Raw genomic sequence first — 13,577 nt, forward strand, 5'->3', positions numbered from 1 at the left:
AATCATTCCAAGGGTGGTGCAGGACAAGTCCTTCTCAGTCACTTCTATGTGTCATAAGAGGATAGAAAGGCAAAGATTAAGTCACGAGTTTCTTACTGATGAAAAAAATACTGGATGTAGTTCCTTAAATAAATTGAACAGTATCTTTAAGACCTCCTCCACCTCTGGTTCAGGTCCTATGATTCTGAAGAATAAGCTACATTATAAACCAGGTTCAAAGACAAGTAAGAGACTAAGAAAGTTCAATGTATACACAACAAAGGATTTATACATACAACATACGAAGAATTACATAGCAAAGAAAAATCCAATAAAAAACTAGGCAAAGGAAATGGACAATTACAAAACCCAAACTGCAATAGCCCATAAACATATAAAAAGGTAATTAAACCTCAATGGTAATTTGGGAAGTGTATTTACAATATATTACTTTACACTCATCTGCTTGGCAGAAATTAAAGTCTGGTTAACATTAAAGTATGATGAGAAAGTAGGGAAAATAGTAGTCATATACCATTATTGAAAAACTAATCAGTAGAAGCTTTGGAAAGCTATTTAGCATTATATTACCCTAGAAATATGCATGAATCGTGTGAGTCAATCAGTGGGTATATAACCTAAACAAAGTATCAAACGTGTGCAGGAGATGCAAAGCATAAAAATGTTCAGAGCTCTGCTCATAAGATTAAAAAAAAGGAAATAACCTAAACGTTCATGTACGAAAATGCAAAAATAAAATGTGAAACATTCATACTATGCAATTAACTACAACAGTTAAGACTAGGGATGAATCAGATCTATAAATATCAATATGACAATTTCAAAACTATCATATTTTTCTAAACAAAATATATTACATGAACCATGTGCGTTTTAAAAATGCCAAGGTTTTTATATGCCAAGTTCATGAAAGTGACTAGGGAAAAGGGGTGAATAGGATTTTAACTATATCTAACTTGTTGAAAATTTTAATTTTATTCTTTGAACTTCTCTGAATTTTTCTTAATTTCTCAAAAAAGAGCTGCTTCTAACATTGAAGAACTGATCAGTATTCCGGAGTAGACCTTCCTAGGATTCGGCAATTCTTTTGGAACTTACTTTAACACTGGAAACACTAAAGATCCTCTTTTCAGAAAAAGGTACATATATGTATGAGACAAAATGCATACAAAAATGCTGTGTACAGTTGCAGAAGATAAAGGGTAAGTCCCATCAGTAAACCACCCCACCCCACCCCAAGATTAAGAAACCCAATGGTAAAGGAGGAAAAAAAAATCGACCTTTAATAACCATATTTCTAAAATTCTCAACTGGTGCCAGGCAGAAGTCACCTTTACCTCTATTATGCTACTTCTGTTCCCCAATAACCAGTAAACATCTGAGTAGTCCTAAATAGTTTAGGAAGCATTAAACAAATGGAACCCAGGCATACATATCATTAGGGAAAAGTGAATTATAACAAGAAGCCTGGATAAGGTACAAATTAAATATTCATTTCGCAAATACCTATCCCAATCTGGGTCTGGCAGAGCACTAAGGATTAACATAAAAGGCGAGGCAAGCTCTCTACTGGGGTAACAACATGGAAGACTAACCCTTCGTGCGGTGAAAGGCAGTTACACAGAGAAGAACTCTCCCTATAATCTACCATACCAACTGACGTATTTACATCCATTTAGAACCCTGAGGTTGGACGAACTTGTTTGACCAGGAGTTCCTTTCAGCCCTTTAAGTCTTATCTTTCCTTATTAACAACTTTTAGGCTGTAGTTTTCGACTTTTGTAAGTTAGCAACTCCAAAGGTCAAAGGAGATTTAAAAGTCCTGGCTGCTAACCTCAATAGTAAATGTGGAACTTACGACCACACTGTCATAGGAAGTAAGTGAAGTCCCTGAATCAGGCCACAGAAAAGGAAAAGTGAGGGCTCCCAACTTTCTTAATAACAGCCAACACTCACTGTGGCAAGCACTTTAGTGTTTTAGACCAGTTTCTCACACTCAGCATTATTGATGTTTTCTTGTTGGGGGGGAATAGGGGGGCTGTCCTTTGTATTGTAGGATGTTGAGCAACATCCCTGGCCTCTACCCACTAGGTGCCAGCAGCACCCCGACCTGAACCAAAAATACCTACAGACACTGCCAAAAGTCTTGCTGGGGGAGGAGGTGGTGTCCCCAAGCTGAAAACTAGTGTTACAAAAACAGTATTTTACTTAATTCTAACTTCCCCAAGAGAGACATACTATATACCCTTACTCCTATTTTAAAGATAGAGAAACAAGCTCAAAGGTTCCTGCCCGAGATTCTACAGCCAAAAAGAAACAGAAAAGAGACCCAAAGTCCCGTTCCATTAGCCCTTATTTCCCAAACCTGCCTCAGTGCAAGAATCAAGGGAGGCTGTTGTTCAACATACAGATTCCTGGGCACCACCCCAGAATGACTGAACTCAAACTTCCAGGGGAGAAGCCTGGGAATATGTTTAACAAGCACCCCAGGTGATTCTTAGCAAGTAAATCTGGGGACTTAAACGCCTATATAAAGCTAAATTCAGAGGAAACAAACTTTTTAATCAAGCAAGGGAACTGGAACACTGCAAGAATTTGACCCATCACCCCCTTCCCTCAAAATGACAACTTACCAGCCATACACTGCCTCCATTTTAATGTCAAATCAACCAGCATTATCAACTGGAACTGAAGGCACCCTCTAATTAAGGTTTTTGACAGCCACCACACTCAGGAACCATTTCCCCAGAGGGCATGTCTATAGGACAAGTGTTCCCAACGCTGGCTTTGCAATGGACACACCTGGAGCACTTCTGACAATCCCGGTTATCTCCCCCCTCCCTTCCCCTCCCTTCCCCTCCTCTCTCTCCTCTTCCCTCCCTCCCCTCCCACTACAAGACCCCCCAAATCCAATCAGGTATGGGCCTGGGTTTTTTAAATTCACAAGTGATTCTGATGCCAAGCCTATGTGGGAACTAAGTTTACCACAACAAAAAACAAAAATTAGAAGCAAAGCTCAGTCTCTACAAACTGTGGCCAAATCCAAAGTGCATGTGTGGCGCTGGAGTCTGTCCAACCAGACGAGGGCCAGGTTCTCCTCTCCAGCACCCCTCCACCCACCACCTTTCCTTGCACTACTCCCCAGCGGTTTCTCAAACTACCCCCAGGCGAATCACTGGATACAAGTTAACTTGAATCTTTCCATGTAGTATCACCGCCTTTTGAAAAGCAATCTGTCTCTGGTATAAATCACACCAGTGATTTTCAGCTTTTGGTTTCTTTAAAAATGTGAAGTTTTTCAAGACAAACAGAGTACAGAATTAGTCTACAGTTTTACTATTTTCCCCAATCACCTACATTACCTATCTATCTAATCCTGGAGCCAAACTGCCCGTGTCTGAATCCAGTTCTATCTACCCTTTATTCCCCCTTGTGCCTCAGTTTTCTCATCTACAAAAGAGGGGTGATAATCCTACCTACCTCACAGACCTGATGTGAGGACAACTCAAATTAACACATATCAAGGACTTAGAACAAGTTGCAGGCTCACAGTAGGCACTATTGTTAGCAATTATGGAATCTCTCCAGAACAATCAACGCAGTTTGCAATGAAACATCTCTCAACAATCATTTCATCTACTGGTTTGATACTTAATTGAAATGCACAACTGTAAGCAGAACCAGAATAAACGGACAGGAGAAGTAACTATAAATCCTCAGTAAGTACACAACCCAACTGAGGGAACAGCATGACATGGGTATAGGAAGCGCTCAGCAGGACGCAGGACCACCCACAGAAGGTCAAAAGAAGAAAGCTCTGTAACAGTTAACCTGGGAATGCTAGTGGAAGGAGGTCACTATCATTTCTGCTACACTAACCCTCACACTAAATGAAATATACGTTCAAAACTCCTTGAAACAGTGCCTGACACAGTGAGCACTCAATAAAATGCAAATCTACTCTGGTATTCACCACGTGTTATTTTCCTTCATGACAAAATCCAAATGAAAGAGTACCAGTCACGACTGGACTGAGAAATAACGCATACAAATGCAATACCCTGAGGTTTATTTTTATATTCTATTCTCTTACTCTGTTTTTAACGCTGGTTACAATTCACAACCCACCAGTGGGTGACAAATATCACTCTAAATAACTGATTCATAGCACAACCCAGGGTCTCTGCTCTAGCCCTAAGTTACCTTTATCAGCTAGGGGGAAAAGGAATTCTGAATGGAATGTAACTACATTCAAAGTTAATTCTGGAATCCAAACTTTTGGAGGTCTCTAAATGGGTTCAAGTAGACAATCACAGTAATGAAGAGATAGCACTAGAATTTAAAGCAATTGGAGGTGAAAAAATCCCAAAAGGGTCTTCCCAGGTGGCGCAGTGGTTGAGAATCCGCCTGCTAATGCAGGGGACACGGGTTCGAGCCCTGGTCCGGGAAGATCCCACATGCCGCGGAGCAACTGGGCCCGCGAGCCACAACTACTGAGCCTGCGCGTCTGGAGCCTGTGCTCCGCAACAAGAGAGGCCGCGACAGTGAGGGGCCCGCGCACCGCGATGAAGAGTGGCCCCCGCTCGCCGCCACTAGAGAAAGCCCTCACACAGAAACGAAGACCCAACGCAGCCAAAAATAAATTAATTAAGTAAAAAAAAAAATCCCATCAGTACAAACATTTCAAAGGTATGCTACAGCAGGATCTGGCATGACACTGAAATGGAAACTTTTCCTCTTCCATCAAGCATACAACTCCCCTTTATCAGCACCCCATCCCCCATTGCTTCCAGACCTCCAAATTCAAGCTGCCCTAAAAAGGGAACTGAGAAAATAGGACAAGGAATAGAGAGACAAAGGATTAGAAAAGAATGTAACAAGTGCTCCATCAGAAGATTTGAAACACATGGGGAAACGTGCAAACATATGGAAACACATGCAAATTGGAAACACATGGAGAGCTTTTAAAAATTAATCACAGGGGTTGGGCTGGACATTGGTATTTTTAGAAGCTCTCCAAGGTCTGATGTAGAAACAAAAAATAGGATTCAACGAACTCAGAAACCAAAAGTAAAGGAAATGAAGAAAGTAGAGGAAACCCAAAACACAAATCATGAGACTATAGGTCTAACAGAATAAACTGGACGTTAGGCATTATGTTAAATCAAATGCCGCTATGGTGAAGACTGATAAGGAAAAGCAAGCTACAGCCAATTAGATTTTGTTGTAAATATTACTGCAGTTACATTTATATCCAAACAGCACTGTACCTTGGTATTAATTATTCACTCTTGTACAGCTTGAGAGGGAAATGAGGCAGAGGGTAAACCAGGGCAATAATTACCAGCTCAGCTCCAGAAGGAGGAAATAAGGCATCTACTCAGAGTGACTGCCAAGAGGAGGGCTATGACTCACACAAGCTGGTCTAGTCCAGAAAGAATCATATGCTCCCTTCAAAAGGCTGGGTTTCTCAGGGGGATAAATTTAAAAAATAAAAACAATTATAGGATTAACTGCAAAATACACCCAAGGTTTCAACTAACTAAAAAAGAGGACCTGCCTCCTAAAATCATTTTAACAAACCTCTCTCCTAACTTGCCTAAATAGACCAGACTCCTGTGGGAGGCCAGGCCACCAGCCACAGAACCTCACAGGCAGCCTGGTTCTTAAAGAGGGACTTAGAAAGAACAGAAAAAGAAAGAAAGAAAGAAAGGTGAAGCACTAGGAATATTACTAGCAGCTTGCAGTTACTGAGTACTTTCAGTGTAACAGTCTCTCTTTGCTAAATACTTTATAGGCATTGTATGATTTAATCTTCATAACCCAGTGAAGACTGTCATTATCCACACTTTTTTTTTTTGGCCGTGCCGCGCTGTGCGGCATGCGGGATCTTAGTTCTCGACCAGGGATCGAACCCGAGCCCCCTGCAGTGGAAACTCGCAGTCTTAACCACTGGACCACCAGGGAAGTCCCATATCCACACTCCAGAAATGAGAAAATTCAAAAAAAAAAAAAAAAAAAGAGAGAGAGAAAATTCCAACAGTGTACTTCATTAGCCTAAATTGGGAAGAAAAGTTTTCAGTACTAAAGTAAATGCTGCACTAGTGCCCATCATTGTACACAGCTCTTGCCCGGCACGGAAGGAACAGTTAAAGACTTCACAAATTACAAAATAACTCATCAGAACTGAATCCTAAGTATAAAATCAAGACTATCTTTAGAATGATGCCTTAGCTGCTGCTCTTCTGCCAACACTCTTCCCACCAAGATGAGAGTAATCACATTTTCCCCTAAACTGTGGAGACTCTCCAGAAGCTATCACTAAAATAACAAAAATGGTGACCTTAGCCAAACACAGTAACATAATGTTGTAGGTCAATTATACTTCAAAAACAAACAACCTGGGGCTTCCCTGGTGGTGCAGTGGTTGAGAGTCTGCCTGCCAATGCAGGGGACACGGGTTCGAGCCCTGGTCTAGGAAGATCCCACATGCCGCGGAGCAACTGGGCCCGTGAGCCACAACTACTGAGCCTGCGCATCTGGAGCCTGTGCTCCGCAACAAGAGAGGCCGCGACAGTGAGAGGCCCGCGCACCGCGATGAAGAGTGGCCCCCACTTGCCGCAACTAGAGGAAGCCCTCGCACAGAAACGAAGACCCAACACAGCCCCAAAAAATAAATAAACAAATAAATAATTAAAGGTGTTAATAATTAAAAGAAAAAAAAAAGACTTTAGCCCATATCAATTTCATTCAAAAATCTCCCACTAAATTAAAACAAAAAACTACCTTACAGAAAAAGAGATCAGATTTGTGGACCAGAGGCAAGGTTGGGGGGTTGGGGGGGGGGGGGTAGTGAGGGGTCTGGGGGGAGGGGGAATTGAATGAAGATAGCTAAAAGGTACAAACCTCCAGTATAAGACAAATAAGTACTAGGGATGTAAGGTAAAACACGATAAATATAATTAACACTGCTGTATGTTATATAGAAAAGTTGTTTAAAAAGTAAATCCTGAAAGTTCTCATCACAAGGAAAACAATTTTTAAATTCTGTATCTACCAGATGATGTATGTTCACTAAACCTATTGTGGTAATCAGTTCATGATGTATGTATGTCAAATCATGCTGTACACCTTAAATTTATACAGTGCTATATGTCAATTATATCTCATAAAACTGGAAGAAAAAAAAGTGACTTAACCAAACATGTTAACAGTTAAGATGCTAAATTGGAACTGTTTTGAAATGCAGCATGAGTGCCTTCCATATACCTACATTCTCCATGATTTATTTCACCAAGCAAAGCCTTGTCCCCCCACCTCCAATACACCCAGTATAGGAGCTTTTAATAAAAGGGTCTCTGCCCCCCAGACTTCCCTTATCAATTAGTTTAGACTGATTAGGGGCAAGGTCATAACATATAAAATATGTGCTCCAACACTGTGCTAAATTACTGAAAACAAAATAAACATAAAACAGACCCTGGGCATTTGGTGAATTGTGTCAACTTTTGTTGTTCTGGATTTATACTAATAACACTAAAGTTCCAAAGAAGTAGTAATAGGCAATTTTGGAAAGGTATGAATTTGAATTCAATGCCCAATCAATGAGGTTGAAATGCAGGAGGGATTATTCAGCTATAGTATCAAACACCAGCTAAGTAGGCCAACATAGTTATTTTTATATGTATACAAAATAACTCTTGGGTGATTAAAAAGAACACTGTTTCTTCGCTAAAACGCCCTCCTTAAGAAAGTCAACTGAGTTCTAAGGTTTTCAAAACAAACAAATAAAAAGCTAAAAGACCTTAAAAAAATGATGCTCATGCCCAGAGTAAACTTACCAAATGTCACACAGAGCAGTCACTTAATTTTTATGTCAGGAGCAAGTTGTGCCACATTTTATGGGAGAAATGATAGGAGTCTGGAAATAGGTGGTTTTAGGAGGTATCTCTCACAATTGTCAGGGGTTTGCTGTATATGGGAGGGGGTAAGTAAACCAATCAATTATAAAATCTGTGAGTTTCACATACTGTCCGGTAAAATTCAACTAAACTTCCAGATTCATCTCTCAAACAATAACCTGCTAAAACTTTTTATAACTAAAGCTTCTTATGAAATACTGTTTGCCCACCTTCCTGCAACCGCTTAACCTTTACAAAAGATGTTACTCTCCAAAGAGCCAAATATCAATTGGAAACTGCAGGTTTTCAAAACAAGAATCCAAAAGAAAGAGGAAAGATTAATCAGCACTTTTCCTGCCATTTCATTACATTCTGCACACAGGAGGAAAACCCATAGAAAGCTCAATGAACAGACCTAATACTCTGGTTCTTTAAAAAGTTAATTGGCTCCAAGTGGCATGCAAACTGTTCATAGATATACTACTATATCATAACATTCATTTTAACTCACATAGTAACAATATTTATTACATCTATTACATCTACAACAGAGCAGTTTATATCCTGGAACACGACTGCAGTGTTACTTAATTCTCTTTTAATTTAGAGTATTTAGCAAATAAAATTTTAATACAACTAACCAGAATTCAATCTCAATACACAGAAAGAACCTTTCTTCTTCTTGCTTTATATTCACCTTCAGAAGTTGTTAATATGTTAATGATCATCAAATTCTTAAGTATTTGTCCCTAAGGCTGTTAAAAATTTCATCATATATATTTGAGGATATACTTTAAAAAAATCACTTACAGAAGCTCTGATGAACGAGTCTATAAAACAAACTGAAAACCCAATTTCACCTAGTTTCCACAAAGAATTCTTTGTAAAGAACCAAGACTATGTGAACCTAACAAAACCAATTAATAATGTAGTGAATTTTATCTTCTATAAACTTTATTCAGAAACTCACAATATGCCCAGGTAAACATCTCCTTCAAAGTATCATACTTTACTCAATAAAAAATTTCTGAACTATTGCCAATTATATGACAGATCATTCATTCCAGTTATTGCTAAAAACACTCCAAAAGCTTAGAAAAAACTTTTCACTAGGGTACGATTACGAAAACACCAATATAGTCTTTCCTTCTTACTTAAATTCATTACTTGTGACCAAATTACAGTCACCGTTGGCAAGCTATGATTTTTTTTTTAACCAGAAATCCTTGCAAGGGTTTCCAAACAAGGCAGACCATGAGCATCATTACAGCATTTTAACAAGTTTACCAGGATTGAATTAAAATTTCCAGAATGGGGGATCTGAGAAGTTTCCTAAGATTTTGCCAAGTAATTCCACTACTGGCCAAGCTTTGGGAGTCACTATTCTTCAGCAAGTGCTTTAACACTTAAGAAGAGTTGTTTTCTAACACTTGTTTGCGTAGTTATGGATACCTATTGCTGTATTCTGTTGTTTAAGTTAACCTAATATTAGTAATCTAGTAGTTACTGATCAGGTGAAAATCTATTTTCTACTTAACTATCCCGTTGTTAATCTTAAAAATAAATCACTTTGCACATACTGACCTGAGTTTTTCTCCATCAAATGCCAATTGAGAAAATGTTTGGTACCAAGTAAAAATGCACGGGGACAAGTTCAAATAATCTTCCCTTTGTTTATGAGCCATGTATTAAACAACAGCTGTAACACCGTTAACAAGTTTCAATTAAAATAAAAATATCTCCTCTTGATAGTGAAACGCTTTTGGTCAATGGTAACAAACTCACTAATCTCTTCACAGTGAACACAAAAAAGAAAAAAAAAAAAAAAAAAAAAAGACCCGCTAGGATATGAGAAAGGAAAGCGAAAATGATAAAAACTGGCAGGTTTTCGACTTGAAGGTTTCCGATTAGTGCCTTTCACTTTCTCCAAAAGCAGAAGCCGCTTCTAAAAGAGGAAAACCATTCTTAGGGATGGGCAAAAAATAGACGCTGCAGGGTGGAGACGGCCACAGGGCTGGGCGGAGGGCGCCGCCAGGGGCGAAATCGCGCAGGAGAAGTCGCCCACCGGAAAGCCCCAGACAGCATTCCCTTCCCCTCCCCCCCAGCCCCCGCCTCCGCCTCCGCCTCCGCCCCCGCCCCCGCCCCGTGCCCCTTGGCGTGCGGCTGGCTAGGCGAAGAGGAACGACGTAGGCTGCGCACGCAGCCTAACGTCACTGCGTTCGCTCCTCCCGGCGGCGAGGCGCCTGACGTCGCAGGGCGGAGCCTGCCCAAAGGCCGCCGCTGTTGACCCGCTGTTACCAAGCGCGCGCACAGCCAATCAGCAGTCGGCGCCGGCGCCGGCCGGCCTTTGAACTCGGCACGGCAACTTCCTGCTGTTTGGCGAGTACACAGTGCAATGCAGTATGTCTGTCAGCGCTGCGGCACAAAGGAACAGCCATTTTGTGACTGAGCTGGACCTGCACCAAGATGCCAGGGACTCAGAGAGCTGCTGCCGGCGCTAACTACCAAGCTGCCCTTTATTTCAGTACCAAAGAACAAAAAAAGGGGGAGGGGGGAGATACTTCGGTATTTCAGGTTTCAATTCGCTTTATTTTCAATCTTCTCAAAAAATCCCGATTCCTAAGAATTATCAGCATCATAAAATGGCTGCCACTTAAAAAACCCCCTGTTCCACTCCACAAGCAACTGCATTATGCCAATTTCTAACTATCCCCAGCCTTTTAGAGTAACAACTAAAAGGCTGATTAAAAAGATTTTGCCCGCACCTCAGGTTATCAAAATAAAATCTGGTTCAGAGGCAGACGTTTTGGAGATAAATTTAATAAACTGTTTCAGTCCTTATGATAAATTGAAAACGCAGCGTCCTAGAACACACAGAGCTCTTTGTGTGCAGAGTTCCATTCACATTTCCTTCTCTTTCCATTTTGTGATATTACTGAAGTTACCCCAAACCACAAATTATTTTAGATAAGTGTGTGTGGTATGCATTTCTATATATGTCCATCACAAAAAATTTGTTTCAAATATTTAAAAATTTACAGATATCAAGTATCTTTAAAATCACGTTTTTTGAAAGTGAACTTTTCAACCTTCAAAAATCATGATATACAAAGTATAACATTATACTTAAGCATTAACTTCAAAAGAACAACAAACTTACATAATGACTATTAAGTATTGCCATTATTTCCAAAAACAGGAGAATACCAGCCATACCTAAATTTACACTCAATTCTTTCAGGTCCTAAAGTAAATCTCAGACCAAAAAGTTTACTTGACCTGCAAACTCCTCCCTTCCTCTCCTGTGGCTCAGGCTGCAAAAGTTGATTTCTGTAGTATGCCCTAAACACTAGACTTTATGCCATAGCAACTAGGTCCTTATGGAGAAATTCTGATGGATTAAAGAACCAAGTTCTAGCTACCGTAACAGTCACCTTAATTTTAGCTCACTTAAAAATAACATTAATCTACTACAATAAAACACCACTAACATTCTATAGCTTTACAATTTTAAAAAGGAAGTGATGTCATAATTATGTGCATGTATTAAGGTATGCAACTTAGGGTAACAGTAATTTAACACTCCATCTTCTTTTCAAGGAGTCTCTCAAATATTTTTTGACACTCATCAGGTATATGAATCAAAATATACGTGACAAAAAAACACATTCAAAAGTACAGTGCATGCCTCTAGTTAAGCTGCAACCTCATTACCAGGAGACAAATGCATGGCAACTTCCATGTAGTTTTCCAGGTCAGAGTATCATTAAAAGAAAGAATAACAACACCGCTTAATTTTTTTAAATTAGAAAGCAGAGTCTGATCAATGATGTTAACCACAAACCTTGCCTGAGAAAGCCAAAACCCATGTGAGATATGCAAATCATACACTCAAGGGAGTACCAATTTTAGGTATTGAATCTTTAATAATTTGTCAAAGATACCTGGGGATTCCTATTTGTTCAAATCACCATCACTTTTCAGAAAAATCAGTTTAGAATCAGTAGAGAAGTTTTCTGTCCTAAATCTAACCTAGGTAATTACATGGGCAATTCAATTCCAAAGACAGTAATCCAAACTATGTGACAACTCAATTTGCAAAAGAATTTGGAAAGGTATTTTTAAAAGCAAGGGTCAAAATATTTTAAGTCTTATAAAACATAAAAATTTAACATTATTAATAAACCATTTTCAAAACTTTCAAATCACTAACCTAATAATAAAGCATATTGTTTATATAAAATTATAAAAGAGCAAAGCTGGGGAGAAAAAAATCATATAACCAAATTCTTGTTAAATGCATGATTTAAAATTTATAACATGACAATTCATAGAACACACATCAAGAAATGCATTCATATATACTTTAAAAAATTAATATACAGATCATACAAAACATCTTAGAGGCTTTTCATACAACAAAACATCTTAGAGGCTTTATTACTTAGTCACTAATATGGTGAACTCCAACAAATGTGAAACAAATCATGATTTGAACAAACAGTACATTTGTAAGCTTCAGGAGATAAAGCATTCCAGGCGACTCTGTCGAAATAAATCAATAAATTTAAAGCAACTACAACTAAAATGCAAGGATAAAATACTACATCTACAAACCAGAGAGCATTGTCTGAATATAAGCATACAAATGCAAACCATAAAGTATTTTAAATATAAAATATACAATTATAATCAGTAGCAAACACAAAATAGAAGCATATTAATAGTATTCCAAGATTTCTGTGATCACAGGTCTGATCTCATAAATTCAGGAACTGTAATCATCGAGAGTAAAGGTTTTGATAAATCTTATCAAAATTTCCTAAAATGTCAAGAGTATCAAAAGAAATACAGAGTCAAATAAAAATATAAACTGAGAGGCATCAGTCAAAGGGCCCTTTTTGCAATTTCATTTTAAAATGTACATTTTTTCATTCATATAACTTTCTCAAATGTCTATTTACTATAATTTACTACCACAAGGCTCCTCTATGGCCTTCAGTTACAAGTTTGGGTATCCTAGATTCTTCAAAGAAAAAATTTGCCTTGTATGTAAAATGGTGCAATGCAGCAATGGCTAAACCGACAAGGTCATTTTCCTACAGCACGAAAACCTAAAAACTGAAATTTATTGACAAAAAAACTGTAGTTTACAGGAAAGGCCCCCTTGAATAAAGGTACCTTACCTTTTGACTGCTGTAAGAGGCCTTAAGTCACAACTTAACTTTCATAAATTGCTACCAAAAAATTAGGGTGTGGCATATTAGCAATCTCAAGGTCACGCTTTAAAAAACGAATCCAAATTAGTAAAATACTTAAAATAAAACAGATAGCTATCCTTGTCTGTCAAGGTGAACAATGTAAGCTGAGGTTTCCCCCAAAAAAAAAGAAAAAAGGAAGAAAGTTGATAGCTCATACCTCGATGCATTGCTGTGTAGCGAACTGTCCTCCTCTTGGCTTTTGTCCTTATTTCTCATCATCTTTTAATTCTTAAATATTAAGGGGGAGGGGGAATCTGTGTTTGCTTTGAAGTCCTGTGCCCAGGTATTTACTGTCAAAAGTTGAAAGAAAGGTAAGGTCCCAGCTTCTATCGATGGTTTTTATTATCAGGAACAAAGTCCTGACGATGTAACGATATTGTTATAACACAACAGCGGTAAGCACCAAAAAGCAAAA

General features: G+C 38.7%; 1 protein-coding gene across 21 annotated transcripts in view; it reads right to left on the reverse strand.

The window, feature by feature from the left end:
• The window catches only part of CHD2 (chromodomain helicase DNA binding protein 2), a 135,195-nt gene that overhangs the window by 105,255 nt on the left and 16,363 nt on the right, over positions 1 to 13,577 (reverse strand). For 11 of the 21 annotated variants that reach the window (XM_082449054.1, XM_082449056.1, XM_082449055.1 and 8 more), the window contains one exon: positions 13,320 to 13,452. In XM_082449054.1, coding sequence (XP_082305180.1) covers positions 13,320 to 13,381 — 62 coding nt within the window. In that variant the 5' untranslated portion in view covers positions 13,382 to 13,452. Of the gene's footprint in view, positions 1 to 9,485; positions 9,973 to 13,319; positions 13,453 to 13,577 lie in introns of those variants that run through there. The other 10 variants (XM_082449044.1, XM_082449050.1, XM_082449042.1 and 7 more) reach the window with 4 other exon arrangements.

Source organism: Balaenoptera physalus (genome assembly GCF_965194825.1).
Source record: "Balaenoptera physalus genome assembly, chromosome: 2".
Lineage (NCBI taxonomy): Eukaryota > Metazoa > Chordata > Mammalia > Artiodactyla > Balaenopteridae > Balaenoptera > Balaenoptera physalus.